The sequence below is a fragment of the Cyanistes caeruleus genome, unplaced genomic scaffold (assembly GCF_971803275.1).
Source record: "Cyanistes caeruleus unplaced genomic scaffold, bCyaCae1.hap1.1 HAP1_SCAFFOLD_313, whole genome shotgun sequence".
Taxonomy (NCBI): Eukaryota; Metazoa; Chordata; class Aves; order Passeriformes; family Paridae; genus Cyanistes; species Cyanistes caeruleus.
Genome location: NW_028256083.1, coordinates 1 through 21,066, shown reverse-complemented (window position 1 = coordinate 21,066; position 21,066 = coordinate 1). Strand labels below are relative to the sequence as shown.

The window sequence follows — 21,066 nt, the reverse complement described above, 5'->3', positions numbered from 1 at the left end:
AAACTCGCTAAATTCAGCTTCTACCCGGGCAAAATCCGTATTTTAGATGGGCTTCATTAGTGTGGCAGCAGCTCTGTGCTGGAAGTGTCGGAATTTAGCATCCAGGAGCTCCCCGGGATTCCTGAGCCTGTCACTGCAGAAGGAGGCAGAAGGAGCAGGGACTGATGGAGCGCTCATTGGTTTTGGGGAGCTTCTCCCAAAGAACTAAAACTTTAGCAAAAAACGCGTTCCCAGACAAAAAAAAGGTCGAAATCTGAGCTGCCCCTCTGCCAGCAGAGGTTCTGAGCAGTGGAAAGGTCAGGAGGAAAACACACTCAGAAAGTTTCTGCCTTTCGCCTCACTTTTTCCTCACCTCGCTTTTAAAATGAAGAGCTCGATATGGTTAAGGGATAAAGGGCTTTTGTTTCAGTATCTGATAAGGACTTTTATGATGCCATAAAAATACATGGCATAAATATAAAATGTGGTGCCATAATAATTTAAGGTATAAATCACTTTTATTTTCTTAATTTTTAACAATTTGTTAAGGTGGAATACGCTGGAATGCACATATATGGTAGATTGCATATATCATTTTATAGACCTTGTAAACCAGAGGCTTGAATGAATAGCAAGATATCTTTTTATCTTACGGTGTTTCCTCTCAGATGGGTTTCATTTGGGTTTATGGGATATGTTTTAGGGGGGGGTTCAATTTTTTTAAGGTAAGCCTTTCACCAGGATGCTTCTCCCTCACCTCAGTGTTCCCTGGTGTGGCTGAAATTCCGGAGATTGCCTGATGCTCTGCCCCTTTTTCTGTCGTTTGTCGCCTTTCTTGCCCAATATTCCCACCCCGAGGTTTTGGTGAGAGGTTTGGGAAGGGAGCGCCCTTTGCAGGAATTGATTGTGCAATTAACCCTCCACGTGATAAACACAAGCAAATTCCACCCCACATTTCTGCCTGCTTTTAAACCGGGCTAAGGGCTTGATTTCATTCTTCATCTTTCCATCTTCAGCTGTAAAAAGAGGATTTGTCTGTCCTGTCTGGCAGGAGGCAGAGCTGGAACTGGAGAAATGGCTGTGCTGCATCTCACGAGGAACTGCTCATTTCTTGCGCTTTCCAGCCATGATTCCATCCTTGGTTCCTCTTTTCTAAGCAGATAAATTCATGTTCTGAGGGTGCACTCAGGGGAGGACAATCTCCAGCTCCTCAGCTGCTTTTTGTGCTGACGTGCTGGGGTGGAGAGGGTTCCAGCCCTTCATTTCCTCTGGAAAGATACAGCAGAGGAAACATTGAATTTTGGGGTTCTCCTTGCTGTCATGGTACAGGACAGTGGCTCAACATTTCCCAGAGAAGATCTAAAGACTGACATTTGATAAAAATCAACGGTCTGGCAAACAAACTGAAAAAACAGGAAAAAAAAAAAGGTAAATTTGGTGAACAAACATTTTATTCAGACAATTTTTCTTCAAGGGAAAACCACGATGGGCTCACAGAGGAGTGTGAAAGGATAAAAGAGTAAAATTTTAATGGAAAACCACTGGAAAATTTCCATGTTTAATAAAGGCATCTCCATTCCTGAGACAACTTCACAAAACACCTCCAGCTCCTTTTAAAATATTCTCTCCCAATCTGGTTTCAAATTGGAACCAAATTTTGTGCATTTCAACATCAGGGCAGTGTTTAGGAGTGGTTTAGAATTGTTTAGAACCTGCATCACCTGGCCCTGCTCACTCCTGACTTTGGACTCAGTTTTGGATGGCCAAGTGGCCCCTTCTGCTCTCCAGGAAATGCTGATTCCTAGCAGCCCTGGGAGAAAGAGCAATTTCCTACCTGGCTTTGTCCCACTCAGAGATAGATTAGGACAAATCTGAGCCACGGAGATGATATTCACTTCATAAAAGCAGAGGCCGTAAAACACAGGCCACTTTCCACCAGAAATCTCAACGGGGAAATTCAGATATTTCTATTTCCACTCACGAGCCTTCAGCAGCAGTTTGACTATTCATGAAAATCCTTTCAGTTTTCCACAACTGAGTGAGGACACTTTCCAGGAGCGGCCTGTGGTGAGATTTCCAGTGCACTCTTGCTCTGGATAGACTTTAGAATATTAATATTTTCATGGTATTTTGTCACCACAACCAGTTATTCCACAAAAAAATAAATGAGGCAATTGGTGCCTCATGCAAAAAAAACCCCAAGTAACCCTCCAGCAACTCCTTCGAGTTTCTGCTATTCAGGCCTCAGAAAGGTTTGATTTGGACTTTTTCAGTGGGAATAAGTAATTAGTGCTTTGCTTTATCTGCAGTCTGTTCAGGAGTTCAGTGGTTGGTGAGGCAGTTTTGGATGGAGGTGCAGTTGCCCTGGCAACAATCGGGAGTGAAATCAGAACCTTTGGAGCAGCCAGTGGAATGTGGTTCCACTTGGATGACAATGGGTCAGAGCAGTTTTAATGGGCAGAATGTAATCCAGCACAATAGGATTTATTGCCTCTGTGACATCAGATTGACACCATTCCTGCAAATTCTTCGGCTTGTCACAGACCTCAAACCTGCTGGCTGGAAAAACTCGGGAAAACGCCATTAACCATTTTGTTTTCTGGATCAGCCGGAGCCCCTGTGTCCCAGCGGGGTGGGAGGAATATCTTCCAAGGCAGTGAAAGCCAAGCTCCCTGCACAGAGCCCTGATGAGTGGCTGTCCTGGACACCAGGAAGGATTCTGAGAACCAAAGGCTCCTTCCTGCCGGCTGCTGAGCGAGCTGGCCCAAATCTGCCGGAGAACTTGCTCGCTTCCCGGGTTTTATATCACCAAAACAATTCCCAGTCATTTCCAGCGTGGTAATTCAGGCTCTTAAAGCTGATTGCATTTGCTGACAGACAAGTCCTAAAGCAATGCTGGAAGAAAAGGTTCCCTGTTTGGTGTGGAGGGGAAATATTTCATCCCTCCTGATGCTTTTCCAACTCCTGCAATAAGGATCCTTTTATTCTGGGAGATCCCAGAGTTCTGTCTAAATGGATACGATGCCCAGGACCGGGACAGGAGGATGTGCTGCCTGCAGCTTTAAGGAGATGCAGGTTAGGCTGGCAAAATCTGTCCCCACCTCCCTGAACCTAAAGCACAGAAAGGCTGGCATCCCTTGGGATGTCCCTACAGGCCTCTGCCACACACAGAAACCCAGAGCTGATGTTTTGGTGGCATCAGAAACGGCCTTTAGCACTCATTTGAAGGAGGTGGCCCTTGAACCTTGTACCAGTTTTCCTTTCCAATCAATGGAGGTGGTTCCCATTCATTTTCAATATGAAAAGCAGATTTTTTCCCCTCAGTCTCACAGCTGGTACCCTGCACATCCTCTCATTGTTGATAGGAGGCTTTTACAACAATAAAGCCCCAAGCTGGTGAGCTGTTCCTCTCCTTGGAATTAGTCCTGGAGAACAATTGAGCCAGACAATGACACAACCTGTTTCTTGTCTTCCTCAGTGGGAAATGGGCTCGGAGCTTTGTGTCCATAAACAGCCAAGGGTGTGGAAGGCGAGGAGTGACCTCAAAGCCGGGTTTTACACGGCAGAACAAAGAGATCTCCGAGCCTGATTGGAAAAACACCCTGAGAGCAAATCGATGGCATAAGATCATAATTATCAGCACACGTCACGGCGTGGCTGGAGCCCCTGGCAGCTCCTGCAGACACCAGGAGCAGAGTCCAGCAGGGACACGGCTCCATCCTGCAGCACTGGGATGGGCTGGAGGCTCTGATGTTTCATCTTTTGTGTTTCCCATCTATTTGTGATCCTGCAGCTCTTCAGTGGATAACTCCAAACTCCACACACAGTGCCAGCTGCTGCTTCCCCATTGGGCTCAGACACAGCAATTCCTCTCCAGGCCTGGCAATCAAGGACACCTCACTCAGGCCCCGAGAGATGCAAACAAAAGGGAGTTGGGGGCAGCAAACTTGGGGGAAATGACTTCATTCCCTGGAGCTGGAATTGGAAGATGAACCCCCAGGATGGAAATGGACCCAGCTTATAAAAGTGTGAAAGCCGTGAGCCCTCATCCATTTTGGGTGGGCTTCATCTGCCCGAAATGTCCCTGAAGGCCCTTCAATAAACAGAACTGCTTTTTATTCCCTTAACTTTGCCTGGCCTCTGGGTTTAGGTAGCCCAAAAGGCATCAGCTCATCCTCAGGGATGTTTGGGGCCATTATTGCTCTCAGGTTGGGATGGGCTGGAGGCTCATCCTCAGGGATATTTCAGGCCAGTGTTGCTCTCACATGGCTTTCCCTTTGTTCCAGCACTCCTGGCATTGCTCCAGCACCTCTGAGGTCACTTTTTCATTCTCTTTAATCCGCACTTTCTTTCCCTCCCATGATCAGCCTTGCGGTTGCTCCCAAAACACCAAGTGATGTTTTTTGGTTTGTTGGGTTTTTTTTTCCTGTGGGAAACACCACTTTATGTTCTTCAAAGCCTTCACTTCCTGAAGATCCTCTCATCCCGAGGTGACAGAGCTTACACCATACGGAATGTTCCAGAGGAGGAATGAGCCTGAGCTCGTGATTTGGGGCAGGCCTTGGCAGTGATTTGGGGTTTCATTAATCACCTTCGGATTTCTGTGAATTTGGAAGGCCTCTGGCTCTGAGCAGGAGCAAGTGATGCTGTAATTCCATTTTATTCAGTGGGAACAGGAGTAAAAACCACCCAGGAAAACAAAGAGGGTACAAAATAGGATAAATCTCCCGCTGAGCCTGTGTTCATCACTCCTGAATTTAATTTAATTTTGATGGCCGATAATTTATCCCACTCCCAGCTAACCTGGAGTGAATCAGGGGACAATGGCAGTAAATTTCAAACCAGAGGGTGAAATTCCTTTTGCCACGCTCCTGTCTCTGGTGACAGCACCCCTGTGAAGGTAATGTGGAATAAATGAGAGACGCATTTATTTCACAGCCTCACAGCACCTGTGAGGCCAAACAGCAAAGTTGTCTCTCAAAACAATCTTTGGGAATTGCTTTGGCAATAAAATCAATCCTACTGCAGTTTAGATATCATTTTTTGTGTGTGTGTGGAGTGTTGACATTTGCAATGTAGCAGGTTTTTATTTGATGTATTTTTGTTAACACGGGCTCTGATAAGATCTGCTCGCTCCTTCACACTGTTTGCCTGGAGAAGTGAAACAGGAAAAACACGGCTGGCTGAGCAGCTTGGAACGGGCTGAATTCCCATCCAGGAGCTCCTTCCCTCCTTTTCCCTCGGCTCCACACAAGGGGCAGGCACAGAGCTCCAGTCCCCGGCCTGGAGGGGCACAAATCGGCCTCTGTGCGAGTCACAGGGGGCAAAGATCCCCCTCAAAACCATCCAAACATTTCATTTTTGTGTTAAAGGCAACTTCTGGATATGTGCATTTCTCACATCTGCAGACCTGGATAAGGAGCACAGGAATATTGGCATATTCCTGGATAAGACACACAGGAATATTGGAATATTCTGGATAAGTAGCACAGGAATGTTGGAATATTCTGGATAAGTGGCTCTGGAATGTTGGAATATGTCTGGATAAACTGCACAGGAATACTGAAGTATTCCTGGATAAGGAGCACAGGAATGTTGGAATATTCCTTGATAAGGGACACAGGAATTTTAAAATATTCTGGATAAGTGGCACAGGAATGTTGGAATATGCCTGGGTAAGGAGCACAGGAATATTGGAATATTCCTGGATAAAGAGCACAGAATGTTGGAATATTCCTGAATAAAGGGCACAGGAATATTGGAATATTCCTGGAAAGGAGCACAGAATGTTGGAATATTCCTGAAAAAGGGGCACACCACTATTGGAACATCCCTCAATAAACCACACAGGAATACTGGAACATTCCTGGATAAAAGCACAGGAATATTGGAATATTCCTGGATAAGGGGCACAGGAATATTGGAATATTCCTGGATAAAACACACAGGAATATTGGAATATCCCTGGATAAAAGCACAGGAATATTGGAATATGCCTGGATAAAAGCACAGGAATATTGGAATATGCCTGGATAAAAGCACAGGAATATTGTAACATCCCAGGATAAACTGCCCAGGAATGTTGGGATATCCCTGGATAACAGCCCCAGCTGGAAGTGCAGTGGCTCGGGCTGTGGGGCCTTTCCTGGCCCCAAACAAGCAGCAAACAGGAAGGAGAGGAGCTCAGGAAGCGGAGCTGCTCGGGCTGACGTTAAGGAAGCTGTCCCTGAGCCTGGAGGAATATTCTGGCCATTCCTTCTGGAATACCAGCTCCAGATTCCCAGATTATTAATAACCTGCTGTGTTTTGGGAAGGGACAGAACAGCAAATAACGGGGCTGAGGGTGTTGGCTCCGCTAAATTCCTGCTCAGCACTCTCTGATCTCGTTCTGTCATTGTTCCTGACCTGCCACTCAACCTGCTGATTACATTAATTCATTAATTACATCACGGCTATTCAGAGCTGCTACAAACTGTTCTCCTGCTCCTGGCCAGCGAGGGGGAAAAGTTCCTCGAGGGATTTTGCTGGGGCTCTGAAGGCTGAGGGAGCTCCAAGAGGGGCAGTGTGGGGTGGAATCTGCAGAAGGGTGGGAATGAAGCTTCCGTGGGCACCAGGACAGACACCCAGGGGAGGACAAAATGCTAATTAGTGCTGGCACTGGTGATTTGATTGCCTCACAGCTCATTTTCATAAAAGCCCAGGGGCCTGCTGGATTAGGGAATAGCTTGGTTACTGATTTCCAAAGGGAGAAGCCTGGATATAAAATTGCTTTTCCAGCTGTTCCATCCCTGTGTGGCTGCTCCATCCCTGGAAGTGCCCAGGGCTGGGCTGGATGGGGGTTGGAGCATCCTGGTCCAGTGGGAGATGTCCCTGCCCGTGGCAGGGGGCTGGAAGAAGATGATCTTTAAGGTCCTTTCCAACCCAAACCATTCCATGATTTTCAGCTCTAGGATGAGTCCCAGCTGTAGCAGCTTTAAGAATTGAAACTGCAGGAGCAGAAATGGAGACTCCTCGCTCCTGTCAGCTGAATATCAAAATGTAAATTTTTGTTCCATGGCTTCCTGTACCAGCTGATGGGAAGAGAGCCAGGACAAGGAATTTGCAGGAGGAGGGGATGGCAGTGGCCCTGGGGGGTGCAGCTGCCCCATTCCAGTGTGGGATGTCACCTCTGGTGTCCTGGTCACTCCATTTCCCTGCTGGGCCGTCCCAGTTCAGTCCCAGTTCTGGGGCAGCCCATGAGGGGAGGCTGAGCTGGGATTGCTGTGCCCAGCCCTGCTGGCCCCAGTTCCCTCTGTGCAGGAGCTGAGGGTTGGGAAGAGACTCTCCAGAGGGAGCAGGTTTAGGTTTCCCCCCTGCCAAAGCATCTGGGACAAAGAATGGCAGCGAGGCCCCGTCAAGAGCCTGGAGTTGCCAGCACTTTCCATCTCTCCTGGTTTTTCAGTGTTTCCACTGCTGGCTCCTGGCTGAAGCCATGCAGGGCACACAGTGGAAATAAATGAAAAGAGACATTCACAGCTTTCCCAGGATTTTGGGAATTGCTCGGAGTGGGAAGCAGGGAGCTGCTCCCTTTTGAACCTGTCCTGTGGCTCCCAAATGGGCACCAAGGAGCAGCTCCCAGTCCGTCTTCTCCAGCTTCAAGGGGCCAAACTCCTTCATCTTTATTTTTATTTTTTTATTGGTTTTGTTGCAAGCAGATCTGGTTTCACTTAGATGAATTAAATGTCAATATATCTGTTGCTGTGAGTTGTTCCAGTGGGGATCACGGCACCATCGCGTGACTCAAAAATCTCTGCAAAGCTCTGCTGCTCTTTGGAGTCTTCATCTGGTCCTTAAAATGCTCAACAAACACTTTGATATTGATACTTTAGGTCTCTGTCCATATGGAGGCATTGAATAAGGAGTCTAAGAAATAAGTAAGATCTTGCTCTGGGTTTGGTGTGTTAGAATCAGAATGGTTTGGGTTGGAAGGGACCTTAAAGATCATCCAGTGTTTTATTTATTTTATTTTATATAGATATTAATATATATATATTGTATTTTTAATAATTTTATTCTTTTTGATTTTTGATTCTTTTACTTGCAATATTTTCTTCTGCTGCTGGAAGGGCTCTGTGCAAAGGAGGCTGGAGGGGACAGGTGTCAGCTGCCAGGTGATGCCTGCAGAGCTATGCTGGTCGAGCCCTCGGTGACCTCCAGCACTCGCTTGGCTCAGCTGAAGGGATGGGAAGAACAAAACCTTTGCTTTCCAGGGAAATTTGAGCCTTTTAAAAGCTTCACTCTGGTGGCATCAAAGCTGTCACTGTGTGTGTAGGGTCAAAGCTTCCGTGGGGATGTGAAGGCAGCACAACCGGAGTGCTCCTGGCCATGCTCTGAAATGGGGACCCCTCCCCACAGCCCTGCTCCCCCAGCAGATCCACTCAGGGGATCTGGGATTCCCTTTCCCCTTGCAGAGCTGACCTGTGGGGATCTGAGCTGACAAACATTAAATCTTGAGCTGGCAGAGGGCAGGGTTGGATGGGATATGGGGAAGGAATTCCTGGCTGCCCCTGGATTCCTGGAAGTGTCCAAGGACTTGGAGCAGGCTGGGATGGTGGAAGGACAGATCAGAAGCAGAAAGATTGGCTGTGAGTAGCAGGAGAAGTCCCTTTGCAACAAAAAGAGTGAGAGGAAGGAAGGAAAGAAGGAAGGAAGGAAAAGCCTTAATGCTGTCCTACAATAGATTTATTTAGGTTTTGTGGGTGGTGGATTTTTTTTAAAGGAACAAGTGTTGGAGCCAATCCCAAAGCAGCTCCGAAGGTTCTGACTTGTCACATTTCTGGTCTCTGAGCTGAAACCCTTCCAGGGTTACACAACAATGACTAAAACTGGAAACCTTTCAGATCATTTCCAAAATGAAGCAGGAAACTGAGGTGATTGCTAAAGCAAGGCTGGAGAGAGAGAAACATCACTTCTGTGTGTGGGGGTGAGAGCGAGCACCCAATTCAGTCTGGAACTTTGGGGTTGTTTTCTTTTTGATCTGATCTCGGAACAGAATTATCCTGGAGCCCAGATCTTCACATTGTTTTGCTTAATGTTTTACAAACAGGCTGTTGAGTGAAGTTGTCACCGAACAAAAATTCACCCCTATTGTTTACACAATGGGCAAAGGCAGTCATAAAAGGGGTGTAGCAGCAATTTGTTAGGTATTAGGTTACGGTGCAAGAGGGATTATCCTCACAAAACACTGAGCCCTAAACTGCAAATATCGGGATTAAATTGACAATTACATCCAGGGATGCTGGAGGCTTTGCACTGACTGTTCTGAGCCAGCTGACAGGAGCTCGAGTTCTTCTGGCACAGCTGCTCTGCTCGAGAGGAGCTACATGAAAATATAAATATGATAAGAAAAATCTGCTCCTGCTGCTCTTTGCTTTGTGGCAACTCCTCACCAGGTAAAAACAGGTGCTGGGTTTGTTCCTGGCTCTGCCACTGCACTCCTTTGTGACCTTTGGAATTCGGGAATTTCCTCCCATGTCTGATTGGGGTGGAATTTTTAAAGTATATCAGTTTGGGGGCTCAGTGTAGAGACCCCTGAACACAGATCTCTGGAGCAGTTCTGTATCTACCCTGAGCATTTCAAGATCCAACACAGCAAAATCCTGGCTTAGATAATTAAGAATTATTCTGGTTTCTGAACTCAGATATTCTTTAGAACATCTCTCTGCCATTTACCCTAAAGAAACCTTTCGAAATTTCTGTTTCTGCCTTCCAACCACCCTGCCTGGCTTTGCTGCTTTATTTTTATCTCTGACAAACTTTCATTTGAAGGGGGAAATGCATTTATAAGAACAGAGAGCAGAAATACTGCAAACTTCAGCTGTGCTGCAATGCAAGGGGAGGCTCATGATGTGCACAAACATGCCCAGAAATCCAGGAAAAAGCCCACAGAAAGTAAAAGCAAGACAGAAAAGGGGGAGGGTTTATATATCAGTGTTAGAGGAAGGTGAAAACGCTTCCTGGCAACATCTGAGAGTCATTTGCAACAACAGATCCCTGAGCTTTAGTGAGTAGAGAATGTTTTTAAATCCTCCCCCACCCCCTTTGTTAATCTTTAGCAGGTAACAGGACCTCTCATGGGATCGTGGGGCTTTCTTAGGGATGTGTCAAATATTTCCAGTTTGGAAAATCAGATTTTTGAAATGTCTCTAGGGTTGAAGGTCACTGGTTTGGGACTCTGTGGTCTTTGGTAATAATTTGGTAATAATGGGATTCTTTGAGCATTCTGCAGAAGTCAGAGTGCCTCAGCAGAGGGAGGGAGGAACATCTGGGTTCCCAAACTCTTGTCTGGAACAGGGAAATCACATGTCTGTTCCATGGTGTCCCAGGAATGAGGGACAGATCCTAATCCTGATTTACACCATCCAGGAACTCTCAAGGGTGGGTTTTTGCACCTGAATGTGCTGAGCAACATCAATGTCAGAGAGTTATTAAACATGATGCATGATTATTAATTATTATGATTATTATTGCACTTGAGAGACTTGAAAGGGAGGCCTTGAAAAGTGCAGGTTTGGATTATGTTTGAACGCACCCAAAATAGTGAGCAACATTTTTTGATGCTTTGAATATTGAGTTGGGAGGGATGAAGGATCATCGAGTCCATCTTCTGGCCCTGACACCCCAAAATCCCACCCTGGGCATCCCTGGAGCGCTGTCCAAACCCTCCTGGAGCTCCAGCAGCCTCGGGAATGTCACCATTCCCTGGGGAGCCTGGGCAGTGCCAGCACCTCTGGGGGAAGAACCTCTCCCTAAAATCCATCCCCATCCCCTGACACAGCTCCAGCATTCCCTGGTCCCTGTCAGAGAGCTGCCCCTCAACACAAAGCCCTACAAATGTTTTTATTTAAGATCATATTGGCTTCTGATTACTCCATTTTCACACCTCACATTATGAGGTGCTTAACGAAAACACCAAAAAAACCCCAACCCTCAACCGTTTCCAGTTTTTGTTTGTTGTCAAACACGACTTTGAAAATGTTGGGTCAAGCATCTTCAATAGAGCAGGCTGCACTGTTTGTTTAAAACTCTGAGTAAAGCAAGTCATATGAATGTTTCCAAAGACCCTATTCCAAGAAGTATTTTTGGAAACATTAATGTTGTGTTTTTTAATGAAGGCCACATTCTGAGGCTACGACACCATATGTCACATTCATTTCTGGACTGGAAAAAAAAAAAAAAGGAAAAAAAAAAAGAGAAAAAAAAAAAAGAAATGGAAACTATGTTTGGCTTTTAAGTGTTTTTGGATGAATGTCTCTGCATGCTTGTCATGGTTCCTTGGATGAGGAGAGAGTTCTTGGGCTGTTAATCCAGTCCATCCTATATATTTTACACCCCATGGGCCTGACTCTGCTCTGCCTGGAAGTGTGTGCAGTCATTTCTGCTCAGGCAAAAGGAGCGAAGACCTGAGGAAAAGAATTCCCTCAGGAAAGCTGTTTTTTTTTCTGAAATTCGATTTTCTTTAATTCATTTTCCATGGATTTCTTGGCTTCATTGAAAACCTACATCCGAACTCTGAAACCAGCTTAAAAATGGGAAAAGAGCTTGTCATTTTTCCATCAAAAACTTGCAGTTTCTGGAAGAATAGTGACAGGTTTCCCACAAAAATATTAGCTGTTGTTTTTTGGCTTTTTCCCCTTCAGGAATATCAGTTAGAAGCATGAAATTAGCAAAAAATTGGAATTTTTCTGCTGTGTCCCCATCACTTCTGACTGGTTTGTGTGTTAGTGGTTGGGATGTTGTGGAATGAGCTGGAGACCTGCAGGAAAAGGATTTGCCTTTTCTAAATTACATGTTTTTTATTGGATTCCAGGTGATAAGGTCTCAATTTCTAACATAATTCTTGTTCTTGGTCACTAAATATGGCCCAGGACTGCTCAGTTCTTCTCTGTTCTGACAGAAGAATCTCCTAATCCACATCACTTCCTGAATTTGTGTCACCCACAACTTCCATTAACACCCTCCGTGTTTGTTTCAAACTCATTAATCAAGATTTAAATATTTTTGGCAGCCGGATATTTTTTTGTTTGCTTTAAGGAAGGATTTCAGAGGCTTTCCAGGACCTCAGAGTGGTTTCTTTTTTTCATTTGAAATGTAAATAATTTTCTCCAAATTGAACAAACATGTCTCTGCAGCACCAGCTCAGTCCACTTCACAAGAGCAGGTTTTTCTGGGCAATGCTAGAAGATAAATAATGTTTTGTTCATGTGTTTGATACATTTTTTGGTTAAAACACACCAGCACTGAATTTCCCTGCCCATGTGACTGAAGTTTTAACTCTAAATAAGGGATATCCCCATTTTTTTTTATTCTTTCTAATGGAAGAAAATGCAGAAAATTGCAAAAAACAATTAATTACCTCCAATATTTGGCCAAATTTAAGTGTTTTCTGCCATTTGTGACTGCTCAGGGGAGCTCATCCTGCTTTTAATCTTGCTTCATGGGATCATTAAAGGAGTTACTCACAATAGGGTCTCCACTCCAAAAAAAGGTTTTGATTTATTTTTTCATCAAATTTTAGGGCTGACAAGGACATTTCTAACTGGTTGAATTTGTAGCTGTCTCATATTTCCAGGCCTGGTCATGGATGTCACAGCCTGTCCCCTTCCAAAAATTAACCATGATGGTCACGGAGCAAATGGGATCAGATCTGGAAATTCAAATAAAAACAGACTTTCTCCTTTATTTCATAGATTTCCAATGAACAAAGAAAACAACCCCTGGCACCTTCTGTAAGCTGAGGCAGAGATGAGGAAGATGAATGACCAAAGTGGCTGCTACAGGCCCGTAAATATCCAGGGAAACAAGGTCAGTTACCGCGGCTCCTGTCGGGAAAGCCCGGAAAAGGAGGTGAAAAGGCTGCAGAAGAGGTTTCTCCACAAGGATGGCAGCTGCAACGTCTACTTCAAGCACATCTTTGGGGAGTGGGAGAGCTACGTGGTGGACATCTTCACCACGCTGGTGGACATCAAGTGGCGCCACATGTTTGTGATTTTCTCGCTGTCCTACGTGCTCTCGTGGCTGTTCTTCGGCCTGGTGTTCTGGCTGATTGCCGTGCAGCACGGGGACCTGTTCAGCGACGAGGAGGTCACCCCCTGCGTGGCAAACGTGCACAGCTTCACGGGAGCCTTCCTGTTCTCCCTGGAAACGCAGACCACCATCGGGTACGGCTACCGCTGCGTGACCGAGGAGTGCTCGCTCGCCATCCTCATGGTGATCCTGCAGTCGGTGCTGAGCTGCATCATCGACACCTTCATCATCGGGGCGGCCTTGGCCAAGATGGCCACGGCCCGCAAGAGGGCCCAGACCATCCGTTTCAGCTACTATGCCGTGGTTGGGCTGAGGGATGGCAAATTCTGCCTGATGTGGCGCATCGGGGACTTCCGGCCCAACCACATGGTGGAGGGCTCGGTGCGCGCGCAGCTGCTGCGCTACAGGGAGGACAAGGAGGGGAGGATGACCATGGAGTACCGGGACCTGAAGCTGCTCAACGACCAGATCATACTGGTCACACCAGTCACCGTTGTCCACGAGATCGACAGCGACAGCCCCTTGTACAGCCTGGACCGCAAAGCCCTGGCCAAGGACAACTTTGAGATCTTGGTGACCTTCGTCTACACGGGTGACTCCACGGGGACTTCCCACCAGTCGCGGAGCTCCTACGTGCCCAGAGAGATCCTGTGGGGCCACAGGTTCAACGATGTCCTGCACGTCAAGAAGAAGTACTACAAGGTGGACTGCCTGCAGTTCGAGGAGACCACGGAGGTGTACGCCCCTCACTGCAGCGCCATGCAGCTGGAGCGCAAGGAGCAGGAGTGGAACCGCGCCGAGAAGACGCGGGAGAAGCAAGCGGAGAAGCCAGCCCTGGAAATCAAGTCCAACCAAAAGTCCTTCAGCGCTGTTGCCCTCGTCACCAGTTGTGAGGATCCTGAAGAGCCAGTGACAGCTTCCAGCCAGCCTCCTGGAGAGGTTTCCTACAGGAAAGCTGCTGTGACCTTGAGCAGGCTCTCCATAGAGTCCCAAATCTGACTTTTCCTGCTGTTAAAGCCCCTCCCAACAATTCCTCCCCTCGTGGCTCCTCGAACACAGACAGCGGGCTCGTGTGCAGCAGTATTTATGTCCCAGACCTCGTGGCCACACTGTCACACACCGTCACACCCTGCTGGGCTGCGGGGACAGCTCTGCGCTGCGGGAACGAGGGAGCAGCTTCCACTTGGGATGTCCAGAGAGCCCCTGCACTGGAGCAAACACTGGTGAACTTCCTTCCCCTGCAGGGACCAGGGCTGGCCGTGCCCAGAGATGCAGAACAACCTCGGCAGGGCACACTAACCATGCCCTGTGCCCTCTGGGGAGGGGTTTCCAAGCTGCTTCGTTGGTTTGGAAAGCCCATTCCAGCCCCTCCAGGAGGTTCTGGAGCTCCATTATCCCAACAAGTGATTCCTCAGATCCAGCCTCATCCCAGAGCTCCTCTGGGGAATCCGTGGGGTGGTTCTTTGTAAGACAAAGGAATGACTGACCCCAGTGCTCCTGGGTGGCTTTGGACACCTGCTCACATCCTGCCCAGTCCTGTGGGACCCAGAGTGGGATCCTGGAGAGCTTTCATCCCTAATCATGAACCATTCCCTGAGGTGCTGCTCCCTCAGCAGCTGGAGGGATGCAGGGGGTCAAAAAATAAAAAAAAAATCAAAACAAGACCTCTGGTTTTAAATCAGCAGAATCAGATTGAGCCTTGAGGAGGAGATCATGTCTGGAGTGATCTGTGCAGTATTTGATATCAAATCCTCTTTCATTTCATTTCGCTTTTCTTTTCAGCGTGTTGCACTTCCTTGCAAAGACAAAGATCAATCTGGAGAGCAAACAGGGTGATTTTGTCAGAATGAAAAGTGCTTGTCTCAGATGGCTGTGTTAAAATGATCCTTCACAAGAAATCCAACAACTCCGACTCAAACTGGGGGGAAAAAAAAGGAAAACATTGATGCTCTGAAGGTGTCTGTGACGTGGAAGTTCCGTGCTCTGCACGTCTCTGTAATTATCCAGTGAGCAATGCCTCATCATGCTCTTGCCCCTGATGATTGCAGTTCATTTGCGTTGTGTTTAATTACCCTGCAAACGTAAAATAATCATATCGGAGTTGCTGGGGTTGAGCTCACCTGACCTTAGCAGCAACGAAATTCAGTGTTTGCCTGCTCTCTGTGGTTCCTGGAACTCTTCAGTCTCCACAGGAGAGTTCACTCCACCTTCCTCTGGTTTTTCAGGATGAGTTTATCCTGGAAATGTTCATCCCTCTCCATTTATTGCTGACGGAGATGAAACGACTGCTGTGGAAATGCTGGCTAACTTTAGGCTGCTAAAATTAGGTCTGACGAGTCATTCACATCATTCTGACTAATTAATTGGGCTTTTATGAGCTCATCACGTTTAATGAAGAAAAAAATAGCCTGCTAAGAGGCTTTTTTTTCTTTTTTTCTTTTTTTTCCCCCCCCTGCAATTTACTCCATGTAGTAGTAGGATTGCTGGATTATTTTAATGTATTTCTCTTTTGCTAGCACTTGTCTCTGGATAAACATGATCCCTTTAGGTAAAGCTGAAGCCTGGGGGGTGTTAGTTATTCCAAAACTCATTAATTAGCCCATTTTATATGCTGATTCATCAGCAGCAACCACTTATAAGTGCAGTAAAAACCATCTTGTTGTATCCTGGATTTAAACACTGGCAGACATGGGGGAAATAGTCTAGAAAAAAATGGAAAGGAATGTAGGAAAATGTGGAAGAGTCTCAGCACTTCTGTGGTGTTGGAAAAAACACCATTGGGATTGAATAAAATAGAATATCACCTTCCAGACATGGGAATTAACCCTTCCACTCCCCTCAGATCCTGGCTGGGGTGCTTTTATTTAATGCTGGGCACAACTTTTTGGGAAAGATGTGGAGAAATTGGAAGGGAATGGGGAGATGTGGAAAAGCTGTCGGTGAGGAAGGAGGGAAATGGCCTAAAAAGGGCCCTAAAAAGGGTTGGGAGGCAAAGAGCTCTCAAACACAGAAATTGCATTGGGAGAGAGGGAAATCTGGGGCTGGGAGAGGATGGGACAGGAAAAAATGGGATTACACTGGGGGAAAAATAATTAGGAAATGCATAACGAGGGTGAGGGTGACAGAGATGAGGGTTAACCTCTGTGGTGGCTCTGGGGAGCCTGGTGGAGGAGGAAACAGTGAAAGAAAGGCCACCCTGGAGCTTCCCAAGCCTTCTGCTCTGGGATGCCGTGGTTTCCACACATGGAATGTCCCACATGGACACAGCTGCTGCTCTCACCCTCCGTGTTCACCTCATCCCAGAGTGACGGCACCCAGAGGTGAGATATGGCTGAGATAAGTGACCAAAACCCCCACATTCCTTCCCCAGGTGCCAATTCCAGGTGCTGGCTGCCACAGCAGCTCCCCTGAGGAGCTGGGGAGCTCAGCTGCCTTCCCTTCCCCAAGCTCTCCTCCCTGGGAGCCTCCGGACAGAAATTCTTCCTCTGGAAAGGCTTTGCTGGAAGTGAAAGCACCGGGAGTCTGATTTGGGGATTTGTCCTGTGGCTTTTGGCACAGAGAGATGCAAATAATAAATGCAAATATGTGAGTATGGCTGGTAAGGTGTGCCTGGCTCAGCTGAGGAGGGCCAGGAAGAAACTTCTCCCCTGGGCATGTTAATTCATAAAAAGCTGCTTTATATTTTCTTCTACTTTTATCTCCAACCTCTGATCCCAGCCCGTGCTGGAGAACCACTGCTCTCAACCAGCCTGGCTTTTTTCTCTTTGCTACTTTAATTTCATTTATCCCAGTACAAACACGATGTATAATAATGATGAATAGCAAAGCATGCAGTTATTTTTATTTTTATTTTTTAAATGAATAAAAACATCGAAATAAAGAACATTCCTCTGCCACACACCTTGTGAGAGCACATTGGGCTTTTCTACTCTTCAGCTAGAGGTTTTAAGCTTCCATATCCAGTTTCTCTGGGCAAGCTGTGCCAGGATCTCACCGCCTTCACAGGGAATTTTTTGCTAATTTCTCATCTGTCCCTGCCCTCTGGCACTGGGAGCCATTCCCTGTGTCCTGTCCCTCCATCCCTTGTCCCCAGTCCCTCTCCAGCTCTCCCTGGAATCTTCTCCTCTCCAGGTTTATATTTAGGCAGGCCTAAACTGCCTAGAGCCAGTTCTTAATCCTTCCTCCCTAGGAAAGGACCTAGGAAAGGCTCCTGCAGGACACTGGACAGTGGAAAAATAGGATAAATAGGATAAATAGGATAAATAGGATAAATAGGATAAATAGGATAAATGAGAGGGAGACTCTTCCTCCCTCATCTGCTCTTTCTCAGTGAGAACTTCCCAGGGTTTATTTTTCATTGCCATTGTAGGCCTGAGCAATAAAAAATCAACCAAGACTCCCAAAAGTAACAACACGTGCATCCCCCAGCAGGAAACCAACCTGAGCCTCCAGTCATTCCCAATTAATTGGAGCAGAATTCCCACCAGCCCAAAGGGAAGGACCTGGGGATATTTTGGGCCGTTCCTTGGTGAAACAACAGGGCCCTCCTGCTCTTCCAGAGCCTTGCAGGTCTCCTTGGGGCTTCCCAAAGCCAATTCCTGGAGCTGAGGAACAGCAGCTCCTTCCCAGCCACTGCTGAGAGGCAGGAATTGGAATTTCTGTGTGAAAGTTGCTCACCCCGTCCCCGACCTTTCCACAAAATTTACCAGCTGAAGCAAAATTCTACACAACAAAGAGCAAACACAAACCACCCTGCGCTGGCCTCCTGACTCATGGTGAAAATTTCACCCTGGTTATTTTCCCTTGGAAAGCAGCACCGTTGTTCCGGGTCAAGATTAATTTATGTCAAAGGGGGTATAATAAGAGATTATTATATCATTTATTTTTCCAGCTTTGCTCACCACCATTCATTAGGGCAGCTGGCATCTCCTCCCCCGTTATCATGTGTCATTTAGTGCATACTTTTTGTGAAGTTGGGTTTCAGATGTGGGACAGGATATTATCCCCTTGTTTATCCCTTGTTTCTCACGGGCTGTGCAGGAGGTCTGAGCTCACTTCAGGAAACAGCAGGTACCTTTCAGGGCATCGGAAATGTTGTGTAGGTGAAAAAAAAAAATAAAAAATGCTTCTAAGCTTTTTTTTTGTCTCTTAAATCTTGGGTGGTTGGAGCTGGGAACCTGCAAACAGGAGGAGTTGGTGTCTGTGGTGGGCAGGAGGGGCCCAAAGCAGGGAAAAGGAAGAAGCATCTGACAACAGAGTCACTTGCAGGCAGACAGGGGAGGTGTGAGACATGAGCAGGCTGAAACAAGAAGCTGAAAGTTTTCATCTGGGCTGAAAATTGTGGGTCGGTGTTTTCATGGATGGGGCTTAAAAATCACAGTGCAGGAGCTGCCTCCAGGACTCAGAGGTTTTTGTGAGGTCTGGTGGCTGAGGAGCTGCTGGGGATGGACACAAAGGCAGAGTGAGGATGGGCAGTTCTGGCTGGGGCTCCCTGGGAAGCCAGGAGGGTTTGGAGCCCTGATATCGACACCTCCCAATGTTTTCTTCAGGACAGGCAACACAAAGTCACCTTGGACTGTCAAAAACGCACAGGGATTTCCCACCCAGGTGTGTCAGGGGCCCGTGGAATGGTTTGGGATGGAAGGGAGCTCAAAGCTCATCCAGTGGCACCCCTGCCATGGCAGGGACACCTCCCACACAGCAGGCTGCTCCAGCCTGGCCTTGGACACTGCCAGGGATCCAGGGGCAGCCGCAGCTCATGGGGGAGTTTCTCCCAAGCACCTCATCCAAATCTCCCCTCTTTCAGCTTCAAACCATTGCCCCTTTTCCTAGCACTGTCTCCCCACCCAACAAACCACTCTCCCCATTGGTGGCCATCCCCCTTTAGAGTCTGGACCAATCCCAATCCCCATCCCGATCCCGACACCAATCCTGATCCTGATCCCAGTCCTGATTCCTATCAATCTGATCCCAATCCCCATCCGTGTCCTGATCCTGATCTTGATCCCCACCTCAATCCTGATCCCGATCCTGATCCTGATCCCCATCCTGATTTCGGTCCTGATCCCAATCCTTATCAATCCTATTCCTATCGCCATCCCCATCCCAATCCCCATCCCAATACCAGTCCTCATCCCGATCCCGATCCCGATCCCCATCCTGATCCCGGTCCCGGTCCCGATCCCGATCCCGATCCCGATCCCAATCCCGATCCCGATCCCGATCCCTGTCCCGATCCCGATCCCGATCCCGATCCCCATCCCGATCCCGATCCCGATCCCTGTCCCGATCCCGATCCCGGTCCCGATCCCTGTCCCGATCCCCATCCCGATCCCCATCCCGATCCCCATCCCGATCCCCATCCCGATCCCCATCCCGATCCCCATCCCGATCCCCATCCCGATCCCGATCCCCATCCCCATCCCCATCCCGATCCCCATCCCGATCCCAATCCCGATCCCCATCCCGATCCCCATCCCCATCCCGATCCCCATCCCCATCCCGATCCCCATCCCGATCCCGATCCCGATCCCGATCCCCATCCCCATCCCCATCCCCATCCCGATCCCGATCCCCATCCCCATCCCGATCCCGGTCCCGATCCCTGTCCCGATCCCCATCCCGATCCCCATCCCGATCCCCATCCCCATCCCCATCCCCATCCCCATCCCCATCCCGATCCCCATCCCGATCCCAATCCCGATCCCCATCCCGATCCCCATCCCCATCCCGATCCCCATCCCCATCCCGATCCCCATCCCGATCCCGATCCCGATCCCGATCCCGATCCCGATCCCGGTCCCGATCCCGATCCCGATCCCCATCCCGATCCCGATCCCTGTCCCGATCCCGATCCCGATCCCGATCCCCATCCCGATCCCGGTCCCGGTCCCGATCCCGATCCCGATCCCGATCCCCATCCCGATCCCGGTCCCGGTCCCGATCCCGATCCCCATCCCCATCCCCATCCCCATCCCGATCCCGGTCCCGGTCCCGGTCCCGATCCCGATCCCGATCCCGATCCCGATCCCCATCCCGATCCCGGTCCCGGTCCCGGTCCCGATCCCGATCCCGATCCCCATCCCCATCCCGATCCCGATCCCGATCCCGGTCCCTCGGCCGCCACCTGGCGGCAGCGCCCGGAGCTGCGGCGGGCGCCGAGCGGTCCCCGGAGCATCCGCGGCGACAGAGGCGACAGCGGCGACAGCGGCGACAGCGGCGACAGCGGCTCAGCCCCGCTCGGCCCCGCTCGGCTCCCCCGCCTGCCCTCGCCTCCTTTCTGCACCCCCGGGACTGGACCCCCACCCATCACCCCCAAAGAAGCGGGGTTATAACCAGCCGAGCTGCTGCCGGTGAATTCCCAGCACTCCCAGTATTTCCATCCCAGGAAATCTGGGCACAGCTCTCCCATTCAGCACCGTCGGTCAGCGCAGAACCCATTTTATTATAAAATTGAGCCGGTTGATTTTGTACCGTTGCCCTTTATATACAACGGCAGAGCAGGGAGGAGCTGGCCCGGTTTGCCAGCTTAGGTAAATATAGCCGGGCAAACCTGGCTGCCCTCCACAGGAACCTTTCCAATAGGGCAATGAGCTATTTGTGGCCAAAGGGACAGACCTGGGGACATATCAGTGACCGAGAGCCGCCCGTTTGTTTGGGCCAGGGAACGTGTGTGCGTGTAGAAAGGCAACGCTAACATTTCTTACCGTGTAAAACTCCGCACAGAAAAGCTCCAGAATAGAAATGCCTTAATAATTATCTCATCTCCAGTGCCATGTCCACTTCTGGATGCACATTTTCCGTCGAGCGGCTTCGTGCGTTCTCTCACGCACGGGAGTAGCTCCAATGAAACATCTGCTGAGCCCTCCGTATCATCCTCCTCCTTCACATCCTCTTGCGGGCTCTAGGAAGCTCCACAAGTGTCAGGCAGCTGCTCTGCTGCGACTACCGGGCACTGCACTCGCTCCTCGTGCTTCCCCATCTTTGATCACGGCGTGTCTCCCAGCCCTGTCTGACAGGGGA

General features: G+C 48.6%; 1 protein-coding gene and 1 long non-coding RNA gene across 3 annotated transcripts in view; one reads left to right on the top strand and one right to left on the bottom strand.

Annotated features, from left to right (window-relative positions):
- The window catches only part of LOC111937455 (potassium inwardly rectifying channel subfamily J member 16), a 31,616-nt gene extending 14,672 nt beyond the window's left edge, over nt 1–16,944 (top strand). For both annotated transcript variants that reach the window (XM_023938852.2, XM_023938851.2), the window contains one exon: nt 12,708–16,944. In XM_023938852.2, coding sequence (XP_023794620.2) covers nt 12,763–14,043 — 1,281 coding nt within the window. In that variant the 5' untranslated portion in view covers nt 12,708–12,762 and the 3' untranslated portion in view covers nt 14,044–16,944. The remainder of the gene's footprint in view (nt 1–12,707) is intronic.
- Nucleotides 16,945–17,901: 957 nt separating this feature from the next.
- LOC147645444 (uncharacterized) lies at nt 17,902–20,302 on the bottom strand. Its single transcript, XR_015282351.1, has 2 exons — nt 20,171–20,302; nt 17,902–18,479 (listed from the first exon to the last, which is right to left on the bottom strand). It is a non-coding gene; the product is annotated as an uncharacterized LOC147645444 (long non-coding RNA).
- Nucleotides 20,303–21,066: the final 764 nt, after the last annotated feature.